At 42.5% G+C, this 16,491-nt stretch overlaps 1 protein-coding gene across 6 annotated transcripts in view; it reads left to right on the plus strand.

The window, feature by feature from the left end:
- The window catches only part of LOC118362361 (serine/threonine-protein kinase D3-like), a 74,740-nt gene extending 58,920 nt beyond the window's left edge, over positions 1 to 15,820 (plus strand). For all 6 annotated transcript variants that reach the window (XM_035742631.2, XM_035742628.2, XM_035742630.2 and 3 more), the window contains 9 exons: positions 704 to 980; positions 2,653 to 2,708; positions 3,060 to 3,132; positions 4,441 to 4,547; positions 11,761 to 11,922; positions 12,604 to 12,702; positions 12,809 to 13,076; positions 13,662 to 13,747; positions 13,891 to 15,820. In XM_035742631.2, coding sequence (XP_035598524.1) covers positions 704 to 980; positions 2,653 to 2,708; positions 3,060 to 3,132; positions 4,441 to 4,547; positions 11,761 to 11,922; positions 12,604 to 12,702; positions 12,809 to 13,076; positions 13,662 to 13,747; positions 13,891 to 14,064 — 1,302 coding nt within the window. In that variant the 3' untranslated portion in view covers positions 14,065 to 15,820. The remainder of the gene's footprint in view (positions 1 to 703; positions 981 to 2,652; positions 2,709 to 3,059; positions 3,133 to 4,440; positions 4,548 to 11,760; positions 11,923 to 12,603; positions 12,703 to 12,808; positions 13,077 to 13,661; positions 13,748 to 13,890) is intronic.
- The last annotated feature ends 671 nt before the right edge of the window (positions 15,821 to 16,491 follow it).

A 16,491-nucleotide genomic window follows, 5' to 3' on the forward strand; every position in this document is an offset into this window, starting at 1 on the left:
AATGGCTGGCAGCACGGCTCGTGCTCAGATGGGGCTCTCGTGTCCTGCCTTGTAATCATGGGGCCTCTTCTCTTCAATGGGCCCAGGTCTGGTTCACGTGGGCCGGCCCTACTAACCACTTCATCTGATACTCTGTGGTGAGCCGCCCTCAGGGGACCCAGAGGAGACGGGGGTGGGACAATGGGGGCGAGGCACTGCAGGCGCTCCTATTGGCTAGGGACTTCCTTCTTCTTCTTTGATTTGCATTTGACAGTGAGGCTGGAGGGAAAGAGGACTTTTAAAGTGTGCTCAAACTGCCCCTCGTGCCACTTCTGTAAGGGTCTGTCAGACAGAGGCTGTGCACTAGGCAGGGGCTGTGGATACACTACACTGTTGGAAGGGACTTGGTCTAACTTTGGGTTACTCTTTCTGGTACGCGTGCTAAGCATTAGAGCATTTTTCAGAGGTTACCTCTGAACTCTGCAAAGGATTTGGTGTCTGCTTACATCTGATCTGACTTTCTGTCTTGCTTGTGATTGATTCAGTGACTTGTCTTTCTCAGTTTGACTGTTCACTAGGCTGTGGTATTTTCTATGTCTATAATGGTTTTATTTGTCTTCTGTGTCTCTCTCTCCCCAATCACTAGCGGTGATGGCATGGCTCTCTTTGTTTGTGTCTGTTATGACCCTGGTGTCTCTCTCCCTCCTTCCCTCATGGCCCACAGGAGATCCCTCTCTCAGAGATCCTGCAGGTGGAACAATCAAGCGACTTTAGCAGCCTAGCCCAGAGCAGCAACCCACACTGCTTTGAAATCATCACCTCCACCATGGTCTACTATGTAGGGGAGAACCACGGGGTCCACTACAACAGCCCCGCTTTGGCAGCTTCAGGCGTAGGCATGGAGGTGGCCCAGGGCTGGGAGAAGGCCATCCGGCAGGCCCTGATGCCTGCCACGCCCCAGCCCAGTGTGGCAACCGCAACCGGGCAGAGCAAGGACCACAGTGAGTACAGTACCATTCTCTACTGTTAACATGGAGACATCGCTTTAGGCTACTGATCATGTGTGTATACATTAGTTATTTCTATTGGAAGTAGCATTGGCATATATTTGACATATTGTAGATAATGGCACGAGCACTGGAAAGGTGGTATGAAATTTGGTTATGTGAGCGATGGAAATAGTACTATTTATGCACATAAAATTGCTAATCCCATATTGTGGTCATTTGGTGGTTTGATTTTTATATGTGTGCAGTGGGTCAAAAGAGTCCCCATTAAATGCTTGAATCCTGAGTTAACGGTCAAGTAAGGTGAGGTGATGTTCTGAAGTGAGTAAGCAGTCAGTCTTGTTTTGAGAACTACAATGGCATTTGACATTTTTGTAATTTAGCAGACACTCTTATCCAGAGAGATTTACAGTAGTGAGTACATCATTTTTTTTGTAGCTGATCCCCCGTGGGATTTGAACCCACAACCCTGGCATTACAAGCGCCATTCTCCACCAACTGAGCCACAAGGGAACATCACCAGAAATGACTACTTACAGACACAACAGAGCCTTGAATTGAGAAGCCATGGTTTACCTCTTCCCTCCTATGATGATGGATGTTAATGAATTTGATTATAATAATTATGATTATCTTAGGGGCTATAGAGTCAAGATGGCACATTCAACCTGTTGCTCACCTGTGGGCACATGGCGCAACACCTGAAACCTGACATAGATTCAGGGGATTATATGTGTGTGTTAAAATGCACCTTCCTCTTCCATCACATCCAATACAGTAATGCACCGTAATCTAATAATGAAGATGGCCCGAATCAGATTAGTGGTATTTTTTTACCTTTAGGTTATTAAATAAACACACTTGTGGTTCAGTGCACACAATCACCAGGGCAGGTTTTAACGTTTTAAAGTGGAGATGAGGTCTAAATAACCCCTGGAGGTCATTTAGCTGGCCATGAATTGTGGTGTAAATCAGATAGATGGTGAGGGTGATAATGCCAAACAGATGAGGCCCACCATTTTATTACCCATCGCTATCCAACCACCCTGAAATAACAAGCTGCAGAGACTCAGCCTTGTGCTCAATAGTGCTATACTATGCTTCTTACTCAATGACAAGTACAGGAGGACACACATTGTTGATCATAAGATTATTTTTCATTCATTTTATTTAACCTTTATGTAGGCAAGTCCGTTAAGAACAAATTCTTATTTGCAATGACGGCCTACACCGGCCAAACCCGGACGACGCTGTGCATCGCCCTATGGTACTCCCAATCACAGCCGGTTGTGATATAGCCTTGATTCAAACCAGGGTGTCTGTAGTGACGCCTCAAGCACTGAGATGCAGTGCCTTAGACCGCTGCTCCACTGTGTGGTAAAACATGACTTTGAAACCCCATGACTGAATATTGGCCTCAGGGAGGCTCCCATAACACTTACTATGAAATGCAACACATAGTTATGCCGTTCAATAACACATATCTTTCCTCATCAATTTGAAAGGGTCATTATTGTATCTGCTGTGTGTATTCCAAGCAGCTGTGATAGGCTTTAAGGACGTGAAAACGTGAGAAATGTATCTCTGTTTTTGATAAGTTCGGGATACATTGAGTACTTTCTGCATTTGTACTGTTTATAGTGAAAACTTTTGTTTCCTCCACCAGAACAGGAGTTGTCCGTCAGCATATCTGTGTCGAACTGCCAGATAAAGGAGAATGTGGTGAGTATGGTAACTTTTACGGACAATCTTGCACAATTTCTCTGTATGTGCGTGTGTGCAGTCATATATTTTCCTCTTTTACTTCTGCATTCTTCATTGATCATTAAACATTGCATGTAAACTGTATGAAAAAAATATATATATTTAAAAAGACATTAAGGAAGTCACAGATACCCTTGTTATGGGAAATGGTGATATTCGTGTGTGCTATACTTCTGCATTGAGTGAAAGTGACCCATTTGGCATCTGATATAGCAGTGTAAACATATAGCTGTGTATTAGCACTAGCATTACCCTTTACTAATAGATGTAATAAACTTTAGTAATACTAAAGCGTTTTCCACTCTGTAGGATATCAGCTCTGTGTACCAGATCTTCTCTGACGAGGTTCTAGGATCTGGTCAGTTTGGGATTGTGTATGGAGGTATGTGCCTGGATATCCATGTTTTGATTAATTGTATTCTCTCAACCCAAACATATCTATCTTTATGATACTATATATACACTACATGACCAAAAGTATGTGGACACCTGCTCGTCAAACATCTCATTCCAAAATCATGGCCATTAATATGGAGTTAGTCCCCTTTTGCTGCTATAACAGCCTCCACTGTTTCTGGGAAGGCTATGCATTAAATGTTGGAACATTGCATTTGGGACATGCATCCATTCGGCCACAAGAGCATTGGTGAGGTCAGGCACTGATGTTGGCCGATTAGGCCTGGCTGACAGTCTGCGTTCCAATTCACCACAAAGGTGTTCGATGGGGTTGAGGTCAGGGCTCTGTGCAGGCCAGTCAAGTTCTTCCACACCGATCTCAACCAACTATTTCTGTATGGACCTCGATTTGTTCACGGAGGCATTGTCATGCTGAAACAAGAAAGGAACTTCCAAAAACATTTGCCACAAAGTTGGAAGCATAGAAAAGTCTACAATGTCATTGTATGCTGTAGCGTTAAGATTTCCCTTCACTGAAACTAAGTGGGCTAACCCGAATCATGAAAAACAGCCCTAGACCATTATCCCTCTTCTATCAAACTTTACAGTTGGCACTATGCATTCGGGCAGGTAGCGTTCTCCTGGCTTCCGCCAAACCCAGATTCGTCCGTTGGACTGCCAGATGGTGAACCGTGATTCATCACTCCAGAGAGCGTGTTTCCACTGCTCCAGAGTCCAATGGCGGTGAGCTTTACACCACTCCAGCTGACACTTAGCATTGCACATGATAATCTTAGGCTTGCGCTCAGCCATGGAAACCCATTTCATGAAGCTCCTGACAAACAGTTATTGTGCTGACGTTGCTTCCAGAGGCAGTTTGGAACTCAGTAATGAGTGTTGCAACTGAAGACAGACGATTTTTACGTGCTTCACCACTCGGCGGTCCCGTTCTGTGAGCTTGTGTGGCCTACCACTTTGTTGATGAGCCGTTGTTGCTCCTAGATCTTTCCACTTCATAATAACAGCACTTACAATTGACAGAGGCAGCTCTCGCAGGGCAGACATTTGACAAACTGACTTGTTGAACAGGTGGCGTCCTATGATGGTGCCACGTTTAAAGTCACTGTGCTGTTCAGTAATGCCATTTTATTGCCCGTGTTTGTCAAGGAGATTTTTACATGGCTGTGTGCTTGATTATTTTTACACCTGTCAACAACGGGTGTCCAAATACTTTTAAAAATATATATATATAGTGTATGTACACTGTTACATACTTATTTATTTCTGTTGGCAGGGAAACACAGAAAGACTGGAAGAGATGTTGCCATCAAGGTGATTGACAAAATGAGGTTCCCTACCAAGCAGGAGAGCCAACTGAGGAATGAAGTGGCCATTCTCCAGGTAACACAGAACATGTTGTAACAGTCAGATGTATTATAGCCCGAATATAGTAGGGATTGATTGAAGCTACCGAGAACCACATACCGGATTTTTAACACAGTCGTTAGCTAAATAAAATGTCTTGCCCAAGCCTAGCTCAATATCTAGGCGTCTGATTACAGCGTCCATAAAGAGAACATTAGACTTGACACCTTTCGGACTGAATGCGTTTGTATGGCAAAAGTTTGAATTAAATGTATAATTTATCGCTCTCACACGCCAGTATTGAACCAACGATGTGCTACCTTTATGTAGCATTGCTGACACTGCTAATATATTTTCAGAATCTCAGATTTCTAAAACCGGGACCAGCAATTCGGTTGCTGCGCAACAGCAGCAGCTAGCTAGCGAACACCAGTCAGATGAGAAGCAAGCTACAAGCAAAGGAAGCTAGCTAGCTAGGTATATTTAAACTAAATCAGACCACAAATAAGTAAGCTAGCAAACGTCCCCGCTGCTATAGCCTGTTAGCTAGCCAGTAGCTACAGGTACACGCCAACGAGAATGTAACATAGCTTTATAGATCGTAGACCATAACGCAATGTTGATAATATATCATAGCTAGCTACATTCTTCCATAAAGCAAAGCTGGCTGGCTGGCTAGCTAAGTAAAGTTTGTCAGCATCAAACTTTTTGAACATTGGGAAACGCTGCTAACTGGGAAACTGCCACGATACTCAGGCATGTTACTGTCAAACGACTAGCTAGCATTATGTGCAGCCAGATGTCAGTTTCAGCACAAACAACTGCTAGCTAAGCTACATTTCCCCAACCAAGCCTCGCACAACACAAATTGTCTTTCTAACTGCTGAATCTAAACCCGGCCAATGCACATGCAAGTAGCGCATCGGCTGTGCATTGTAGTAAGTGAACACAATTAGCTAGATCAACACACGAGACCGAGACGTCGCTGTTAGAGCATCCAGAACAAACTCAAGCTCTTACCTTATGATGCATTAATTCAGTACACTGCCTCCTTTGTCATCGATCAAATTTTCTTCATGCCTTCTTCGTGCCATAATCAAAATTTGCGCTGACTGATCAACAGTGTCAAGTTACTTTTCCGTATGTTACCAACATTTTTAACAAAGTAAGCAAATTTACGTTTAAAATATGTATTTTCCAGACATTGAAGTTAGGGTAATTTTAGGTTCTAAATGAACGGTGAATATATGTATTTTTAGGAACTTTAAAAGATGTACAGTACCATTCAAAAGTTGACACACCTACTCATTCAGGTGTTTTTATTTGTACTATTTTCTACATTGTAGAATAATAGTGAAGACATCAAAACTATGAAATAACACATGGAATCATTCTTCACAAAATAACACATGGATTCTTCAAAGTAGCCACCCTTTGCCTTGATGACAGCTTTGCACACTCTTGGCATTCGCTCAACCAGCTTCATGAGGAATGCTCTTCCAACAGTCTTGAAGGAGTTCTCACATATGTTATTGGCAGTCACAGAGAGACAACTTGATTCTATGTTTAGCGGAGATCTTCTGTTTATAAAGTGAAGAGGAAGAGCAACAAAGCATGTAAAGACCCAGTTAGCTGTTCTATAAGTGGTCTGAGGCAGTCGGTAAATAACAAGTGTTTTCAAGTGCAACTGTAGTAATGGTGGTTTTGGGAAACAGCTCGGTGATTTAACGATGTGTCTACGAAGGTTCTAACGATGAAGTTAGCCTTAAGATGCTTTTGGGAAACTGGGCCCTATTAAAATGATATATACAGTTGAAGTTGGAAGTTTACATACACCTTAGCCAAATACATTTAAACTCAGTTTTTCACAATTCCTGACATTTAATCCAAGTAAAGTAAAGTAATTCCCTGTCCAATGTCAGTTAGGATCACCACTTTATTTTAAGAATGTGAAATGTCAGAATAATACTAGAGAGAATGATTTCTTTCAGCTTTTATTTAAGTTCTGCTCACAAATTTTCAATCGGATTGAGGTCAGGGCTTTTTGATGGCTACTCCAATACCTTGACTTTGTTGTCCTTAAGCCATTTTGCCACAACTTTGAAAGTATGGTTGGGGTCATTGTCCATTTGGAAGACACATTTACGACCAAGTTTTAACTTCCTGACTGATGTCTTGAGATGTTGCTTCAATATATCCACATAATTTTGATGCCATCTATTTTGTGAAGTGCACCAGTCCCTCCTGTAGCAAAGCACCCCCACAACATGATGCTGCCACCCCAGTGCTTCACAGTTGGGACAGTGTTCTAAGGCTTGCAAGCCTCCCTCTTTTTCCTCCAAACATAACGATGGTCATTATGGCCAAACAGTTCTATTTTTGTTTCATCAGACCAGAGGACATTTCTCCAAAAAGTACGATCTTTGTCCCCATGTGCAGTTGCAAACCGTAGTCTGGCTTTTTTATGTCGGTTTTGGAGCAGTGTCTTCTTCCTTGCTGAGAGGCATTTCAGCTTATGTCGATATAGGACTCGTTTTACTGTGGATATAGATACTTTTGACCTGTTTTCTCCAGCATCTTCACAAGGTCCTTTGCTGCTGTTCTGGGATTGCACTTTTTGCACCAAAGTACGTTCATCTCTAGGAGACAGAGCGCGTCTCCTTCCTGAGCGGTTTGACGGCTGCGTGGTCCCATGGTATTTATACTTGCGTACTATTGTTTGTACAGATGAACGTGGTACCTTCAGGCGTTTGTAAATTGCTCCCAAGGATGAACCAGACTTGTGGAGGTCCACAAGGCCTTGGCTGATTTCTTCAGATTTTCCCATGCAAAGACACACTGAGTTTGAAGGTAGGCCTTGAAATACATCCACAGGTATACCTCCAATTGACAGCACAATGCCACAGATGGCTCAAGTTTTGAGGGAGCATACAATTGGCATGCTGACTGCAGGAATGCCCACCAGAGCTGTTACCAGATCATTTCATAATTTCTCTCTCATAAGTTGATTCCAATGTTGTTTTAGAGAGTATGGCAGTCATTTGAAATCAATAGATAAGGTTCTAATTAAATTATTTCAATTGACTGATTTCCTTATATACAGTCCCTTCGGAAAGTATTCAGACCACTGGACTTTTTCCAAATTGTTTTACTTTACAGCCTTATTCTAAAAGGGATTAAATAAAACAGTTTCCTCAGAAATCTACACACAATACCCCTTAATGACAAATCAAAAACGGGTTTTAATTTTTTTTAGCAAATTTATAAAAAATGTAAAAAACACATACCTTATTTACATAAATATACATACATTTTGCTATGAGGCAAAAGGTGCCTCCTGTTTTCATTGATCATCCTTGAGATGTTTATACAACTTTTTTGGAGACCACCTGTGGTAAATTCAATTGAGTAGACATGATTTGGAAAGGCTCACACCTGTCTATAAAAGGTCCCACAGTTGACAGTGCATGTCAGAGCAAAAACTAAGCTGTGAGGTCAAAGGAATTGTCCGTAGAGATCCGATACAGGATTGTGTTGACACAGATCTGGGGAAGGGTACCAACACATTTTTGCAGCATTGGTGGTCCCCAAGAACACAGTAGCTTCCATCATTCTTAAATATAAGAAGTTTGGAACCACAAAGACTTCCTAGAGCTGGCCGCCTGACCAAACTGAGTAATCGGGGAAGAAGGGCCTTGGTCAGGGAGGTGAGCTCTAGAGTTCCTCTGTGGAAATGGGAGAACCTTCCAGAAGGACAACCATATCTGCAGCACTCCACCAATTAGGCCTTTATGGTAGAGTGGCCAGACGGAAGCACACGACAGTCCACTTGGAGTTTTCCAAAAGGCACCTAAAGACGCAGACCATGAGAAACAAGATTCTCTGGTCTGATGAAACCAAGATTGAACTCTTGGGCCCGAAGTAGCCACGCTTTTCCTTGATTTGTAGCTTTGCAAATTCTTGGCATTCTCTCAACCAGCTTCACCTGGAATGCTTTTCCAACAGTCTCGAAGGAGTTCTCACAAATGCTGTGAGCACTTGTTGGATGCTTTTCCTTCACTCTGCGGTCCAACTCATCCCAAACCGTCTCAATTGGGTTGAGGTCGGGTGATTGTGGAAGCCAGGTCATCTGATGCAGCACTCCATGATTCTCCTTGGTCAAATAGCCCTTACACAATCTGGAGGTGTGTTTTAGGTCATTGTCCTGTTGAAAAAGAAATGATAGTCCCACTAAGCGCAAACCAGATGGGATAGCGTATCGCTGCAGAATGCTGTGGTAGTCATGCTGGTTAAGTGTGTCTTGAGTTCTAAATAAATCACAGACAGTGTCACTAGCATCCCCTCACCATCACACCACCACCTCCATGCTTCACGGTGGGAACCACACATGTGGAGATCATCCGTTCACCTACTCTGCTTCTCACGAACCAAAAATCTCAAAGGACAGATTTCCACCAGTCTAATGTCCATTGCTTGTGTTTCTTTGCCCAAGCAAGTGTCTTCTTCTTATTGGTGTCCTTTAGAAGTGGTTTCTTTGCAGCAATTTGACCACGAAGGCCTGATTCACGCAGTCTCCTCTGAACAGTAGATGTTGAGATGTCAGTTACTTGAACTCCGTGAAGCATTTATTTGGGCTGCAATCTGAGGTGCAGTTAACTCTAACTTATCCTCTGCAGCAGAGGTAACTCTGGGTCTTCCTTTCCTGTGGTGGTCCTCATGAGAGCCAGTTTCATCATGGCGCTTGGCGTTTTTTGCGACTGAATTTGAAGAAACTTGAAATGTTCGATATTGACTGACCTTCATGTCTTAAAGTAATGGACTGTTGTTTCTCTTTGCTTATTTGAGCTGTTCTTGCCATAATGTGGACTTTGGTCTTTTACCAAATAGGGCTATCTTCTGTATACCACCCCTACCTTGTCACCACACAACTGATTGGCTCAAACGCATTAAGGAAAGAAATTCCACAAATGGACTTTTAACAAGGCAGTTAATTGAAATGCATTCCGGGTGACTCTTGAAAGTGGTTGAGAGAATGCCAAGAGTGTGCAAAGCTGTCATCAAGTGAAAGGGTGGCTACTTTGAAGAACCTCAAATATAAAATATACTTTGATTTGTTTAACACTTTTTTTGGTTACTACATGATTCCATAGTTTTGATGTCTACACTATTATTCTACAATGTGGAAAATATAAAAAAAATAAGAAAAACACTGTCATGAGTTGGTGTGTCTAACTTTTGACTGTTACTGTATGTGGACACCCCTTCAAATTAGTGGATTCTGCTATTTCAGCCACACCTGTTGCTGACAGTTGTATAAAATCAAGCACACAGCCATGCAATCTCCATAGACAAACATTGGCATTGGAATGGCCTTACTGTGGAGCTCAGTGATAGCATGCTACCTTTCCAATAATTCAGTTAATCTAATTTCTTCCCTGCTAAAGCTGCCCCGGTCAACTATAAGTACTGTTATTGTGACATGGAAATGTCTAGGAGCAAGAACGGGACAAGTTCACAGAACGGGACAGTACTGAGTAAATGGTCTGAATACAGAGTACGACCCTGCCTCACACAGGAAGCGGCGCAGGTCCTAATCCAGGCACTTGTCATCTCCCGTCTGGATTACTGCAACTCGCTGTTGGCTGGGCTCCCTGCCTGTGCCATTAAACCCCTACAACTCATCCAGAACGCCGCAGCCCGTCTGGTGTTCAACCTTCCCAAGTTCTCTCACGTCACCCCGCTCCTCCGCTCTCTCCACTGGCTTCCAGTTGAAGCTCGCATCCGCTACAAGACCATGGTGCTTGCCTACGGAGCTGTGAGGGGAACGGCACCTCAGTACCTCCAGGCTCTGATCAGGCCCTACACCCAAACAAGGGCACTGCGTTCATCCACCTCTGGCCTGCTCGCCTCCCTACCACTGAGGAAGTACAGTTCCCGCTCAGCCCAGTCAAAACTGTTCGCTGCTCTGGCCCCCCAATGGTGGAACAAACTCCCTCACGACGCCAGGACAGCGGAGTCAATCACCACCTTCCGGAGACACCTGAAACCCCACCTCTTTAAGGAATACCTAGGATAGGATAAGTAATCCTTCTCACCCCCCCCTTTAAGATTTAGATGCACTATTGTAAAGTGACTGTTCTACTGGATGTCATAAGGTGAATGCACCAATTTGTAAGTCGCTCTGGACAAGAGCGTCGGCTAAATCACTTAAATGTAAATGTACTTATGTAAATGTTTCTGTATTTCATTTTTTTCTAATACATTTGCAAACATTTTTTAAAAAACAGTTTTTGCTTTGTTATTATTGGGTATAGTGTGTAGATTGGTGAAGGAAAAGTATTTTATCAACTTTAGAATAAGGCTGTAATGTAACAAAATGTGGAAAAAGTCAAGGGGTCTGAATACTTTCCGAATGCACTGTATCTCATTGGGCTGTATGTATATTTAGAAATTGGCCTATTGTAAATGTGTATTATTGTAGCGTCACCATCTTTATTGCAAAAAATAAATACAAATACATCCAACTTTAAGGTACATAGTCAGAGGTAATAACCTGCTCATTGATCAGCACGGCAATTGATAAAACTGAACCATGTTTGCAGAACAAGTGTTTCTGAGCTTATGTAAATATTACACCGGTAAGCTAACGGTGACAGAAATCAGGAATGCAGACAGGCTCTATAGACCTCTATATATGAGTGACTGTGCTCAAACACAACAACTGTTGTGATAAAATAAAGGTTTAAGGAAATACAGGCAGGCATCACATTACTACAAGCATAACAACTTGCCCAAAGTATGCTTTCATACCATTTTAAAACGATTGAAAAGGTAGCGGACTGGGATTAGTATGGTGTGTGAAGAATCCAATACTTTAAATTGTATGTGGTACAAATCACATTATTGTGGGAGCACCTCCTCTAAGAGTATGAATTAGGCTGTTTTGAGAAGGTTTTAATTTAATCCTAAGCGACCTTCCTACACATAGTTTGAAGTACAATAGACCAACGTAACTACTGTAGTAGGTCAAAGCTGTGTGCTGGAAAACCTTGGTAGAGCATGGGTGAAGAAGGCATTGTGGTGCTCATGTGTATTTGCTTGCTTTGTTGGCTTTAGACAAATCCCTACTTCTCACTTAACACTGTTTTTTGTTTTTAATACAGTAGTCATTCTTGCTGAGTTTCCAACGGTGACACTGAAATATGGCACAGGATAGAATGTTGACTATGAGGTTTGCTCCCTCGTTTAGAACCTTCACCATCCTGGCATCGTCAACCTGGAGTGTATGTTCGAGACGCCAGAGAGGGTGTTTGTTGTCATGGAGAAGCTCCATGGAGACATGTTGGAGATGATCCTGTCCAGTGAGAAGAGCAAGCTCCCAGAACGCATCACCAAGTTCCTGGTCACACAGGTCTGTCTCTTTCTCCCATTCTTGCTTGCTCTACTTTTCTCTTATCTCATCTCTAACTCCCCCTCTATCTCTCTGTCCTTTCTCACTTTCTTTCTCCCTCTTTTCCTCCCTCTCCCTTTCTCTATATAATCTGTAGTAGACTCAACCCGGGCCTATTTATTCTTGCGGTGTGTGGATATGGGGGGGATTGTTTATGGGGAGCGCTGGTCTGGATGGCATCATCGCCGTGTCCCTCCTAGTGGATTACAGCCTGCGGTGGCATAGTGGTGCGCTGCTCTGCTCTGGTCTGTGGGCTAATTAGAAGAGAGGGGCCCCGGGGCCAAACTCGAGCTGGTCCATTAGGCATGGCTCTGATGTGGTTTATCAGGACTTTGTCAAAGTCAGGAGTCGGGCAGCAGTGTGGAGTGTTTAGAGGACCTCAGCTAAACATGCTTGCAGCGGTAGCAACTACAGTTTATACTTACCCTATAGCAGAGATGAGATCATGTCTCCATATGGAACCTAAGAAAGTGACCAACCTAGAAATAGCTTAGTTAACTATTAAAATACTAATGCAAATCCCATTATTTACACATTATATTTTATGAGTGAGTCCATAAGGTTGTATGAATGGGTCATTGTGTGGTATGATGTGGTTTGATATAGCTAACCCCATGGGCTTTGGGCTATGTTCTGTAACAGATCCTGGTGGCTTTGAGACATCTGCATTTCAAGAATATTGTCCACTGTGACCTGAAGCCTGAGAATGTGCTGCTGGCCTCAGCAGAACCCTTCCCTCAGGTAACAACCAGTAATCTTTCTAGTAAAATATTTATTGTATGTGTATAAAATGTGTGGAGGAGACAATGTAGCATTCTCATGTGTGTGTTTGTTTTTGTCCTGGCAGGTTAAACTGTGTGACTTTGGCTTTGCCCGTATCATTGGTGAGAAGTCGTTCAGGCGTTCGGTGGTGGGTACCCCAGCCTACCTGGCCCCAGAGGTGCTGCGTAGTAAGGGCTACAACCGCTCCTTGGACATGTGGTCAGTGGGGGTCATCATTTACGTCAGCCTTAGTGGCACCTTCCCCTTCAACGAGGACGAGGACATTAACGATCAGATCCAGAACGCTGCCTTCATGTACCCACCCCAGCCATGGAAGGAGATCTCTGCAGAAGGTAGGAAGGAAGGAAGGCAGGCTGTTTAATCATATGTAAATGCATGAATGCTATGTGACGACACACATCTCTGTAAAGTGTGTAATGTAACTACAGATGTAATTTGATCGCCCTGATGCAGGAGAACTTTCCTGCAATGCATGAAATGTAAAACTAGTAGTGTATTTGAGGTTTAAAAAGGCTTCTAGAGTTTGTATTTTCCACTTTGACATTTCTGACTTGATTTTCCCTTACAAAAAAATGTATCAACCACTATAAAAATGTCCATTAATTACAATCCACATAATAATTCACATTTCCTGCTGTAGGACAAGGGTTTTGCAAACTCGGTCCTGCCCCCCCCCCCACCACCACCACCAAGTTGAACTATGATTTCTAATATACAGTAGTGTAGGCCTATGTGGGGGATATTTAGATTGGGCTGCCGGGAGATTTGTCAGTGAATCATGTAAACCACACAGGTCAAAGAGCCACAGGGTCTGAAACCCACGCTGGTAGATCCAGACGTGTGGGTAGAGAGACAGCACTGATGTTGCATGTCTACCTCAATTGGAGACTAACATTACATCTCTATTCCTCTCACAGCTACTGATCTCATTAATAACCTCCTACAAGTGAAGATGAGGAAGCGGTACAGTGTGGACAAGTCTCTCAGCCATCCTTGGCTACAGGTAATAAATATTAGCCTAATTATACTGTAAGCAGTGCATAGGCACATCTAACAAAACATTTCCACACGTTTCATAATGTGACTTAGAAAAGGGCAGACATTGTATTGGATCCCTGCGAGAACTCCTGTTCCTCTCTCTCTCAGGACTACCAGACATGGCTGGACCTCAGGGAGTTTGAGACACGGCGTGGCGAGCGTTACATCACTCACGAGAGTGATGATGGGCGTTGGGAGGAGCATGCAGACGAGCACAGCCTGATCCACCCAAAACACTTCATCATGGCACCCAACCTGGACGATATGGAGGAGGACCCCTAGTGGCCTGTAGGACATGTTACAGGATACAGGTGTCGTCAAGAGGAAAACCATAGGAACCTCTGCAGGTTATGGACCTTTGGAAACATTCCCTTTAAAAATGGTTGGGAAAGGATCAGACACCCATGTGCAGGGGCTGTGTGACAGGGAGACATTCTGACCTAAGACTCTATGGTTAGACACTGCCACAGGGAACAGACAGATGGCACTGTGGAGGCGTCTGACTCTATGACATGGCAGTGTAACCAAAAACGTTGGGTGAAGGACTTTTTAACATTACATTTTTTTTTATTTTTTATGTTGTAGAATCATTCTATGATGAAGCTTAATTTCATTGCTCCTTTAAGGAAATGCATCATTATTGCAAGGCAAATGACAATTAAGAAATACAATTTCCTCAACATAGGGAGTGAAAGTAATGGTATGCTATTCTACCTGTGAAGGGCTTACAGAGTGAGCTTAAAGGGCACTTTTTACAAGGGATTTGTATCCACAGAAAGATTGGAATGCTTAGGTATTTGCAAACATAACTTTGTGCTTATACCAATATTGTTTTTAAAGTCCTTTGACGGTATGAAACTGGAACTCTCATGTATGTTATATTTGACTAATGGGGGTACATTTTTTGCACTATACTACCATCCACCCTAACAATTTGAAGTTGAAAAGTTGGCGCTGCTACATCAGGTTCCCTGGAGTAAACTACCAAAGGACAGAAATGGTTGACTGCGTCTCAACTTGACGTTTGTGGTAAGAGCTTGATACAGTAATTCCTACAGTAGGTGAGTAGTATGAAGTTTGTGAAAAGGGCTGCAATACAAAGCTGTTAGTAGAGCACCTATCAAATAAGCAAGTCAATTTAAAATCTGAGGGACAAAAGACTCCAACTCGTTGATATTATTGATGTTCCATTTTCCTGTTTTTTCACAGCCCATGACCAAATAACTAATCGTTTTTTATAATGACAGTCTTATCATTGTGGCTCACTCTCCTTCATTGATGAAATGGATTTACTACGTACATTCCATTCAGGGTTGAAAGCAAGACTGGTGATGGGACTACCATACCTTCAAGGTATTACAGTAGCTGTCTACTGTATGTGAAAGAGACTTGGTTGAACCAAGGCCACTCCAGGTCCTTGTATCAGGCTATGCCAGCTGAATAGGAGGGACTGAGAAAGGGGCTTACTACGGGGTTTATCATGAGGGGCCAAGCCTTCATTACAAGGGCTCCATCATGCCAATACCATGCATGGGTGCAAGGTATACAACATTGTTCTATCTGTTCATTTGAATTTGTGAAGCAAACGGAGAGATGAGAAACACATTTTACTCATTGGTGAGTGTTTGGAAAGAATAGCCTATTGTGAGCATCTATTGTGTTTCTCTACATCTTCTACTTTCATGGAGTGAATATCACAGTGAATACAGCCCTAATTCTGGAATGTCAGTGCAGTGCACTGTTGGTTTCTCAATGAACATTCCTGTACTGTTTTTGACTGCTTTATGTCTCCCCCAAGGTTACCAAAGTATGTTTCACCCGTAATTACATTTTGATTTGACGACCATTAACTACATTTCAACGCCTGTGTCCAGGAGGATAGATCCTGGTTCAGGCTCTACTGGTCGTTATTCTGGGAGAATGAAGGTGGATCTATTTGTATTTTCCTGTTCTTGTCTGTGTTGCCGCTGGATTGGCAGGTGTCAGTGTTTTGTATATTTTAGTACATACACATTTAATAAAACTCTACTCCTTTACATACCTATTGATTATCAGTTTGTGTGTGTCATAAAACTAGATTTCTCCAACCTTCTAATCTAATTTCTCAGTTTAATCAAAAACATTTTTTTTTATTAAAGTTGTATTTATTTTTTACAAACAGAAGAAGAAAAACAACATTGTACAGCATTAAAACATTGTGCATGAAATCCAGACAACTTGTTTCTATGAGTAATCCTATCAAGCATTTGTTCATAAGATGCTACAGTTGAAGTCGGAAGTTTACATACACTTATGTTGGAGTCATTAAAACTTGTTTGTCAACCACTACAAATTTCTTGTTAACATATTTATAGTTTTGGCAAGTTGGTTAGGACATCTACTTTGTGCATGACACAAGTAATTCTTCCAACAATTGTTTACAGATTAATTCACTGCATCACAATTCCAGTGGGTCAGAAGTTAACATACACTAAGTTGACTGCCTTTAAACAGCTTGGAAAATTCCAGAAAATGATGTCATGGCTTTAGAATCATCTGATAGGCTAATTGACATAATTTGAGTCAGTTGGAGGTGTACCTGTGGATGTATTTCAAGCCCTACCTTCAAACTCAGTGCCTCTTTGCTTTGCATCATAGGAAAAGACCTCAGCCAAGACCTCAGGAAAACAAATTGGGAGCAATTTACAAACGCCTGAAGGTACCACGTTC

The sequence above is a fragment of the Oncorhynchus keta genome, chromosome 29 (assembly GCF_023373465.1).
Source record: "Oncorhynchus keta strain PuntledgeMale-10-30-2019 chromosome 29, Oket_V2, whole genome shotgun sequence".
Lineage (NCBI taxonomy): Eukaryota > Metazoa > Chordata > Actinopteri > Salmoniformes > Salmonidae > Oncorhynchus > Oncorhynchus keta.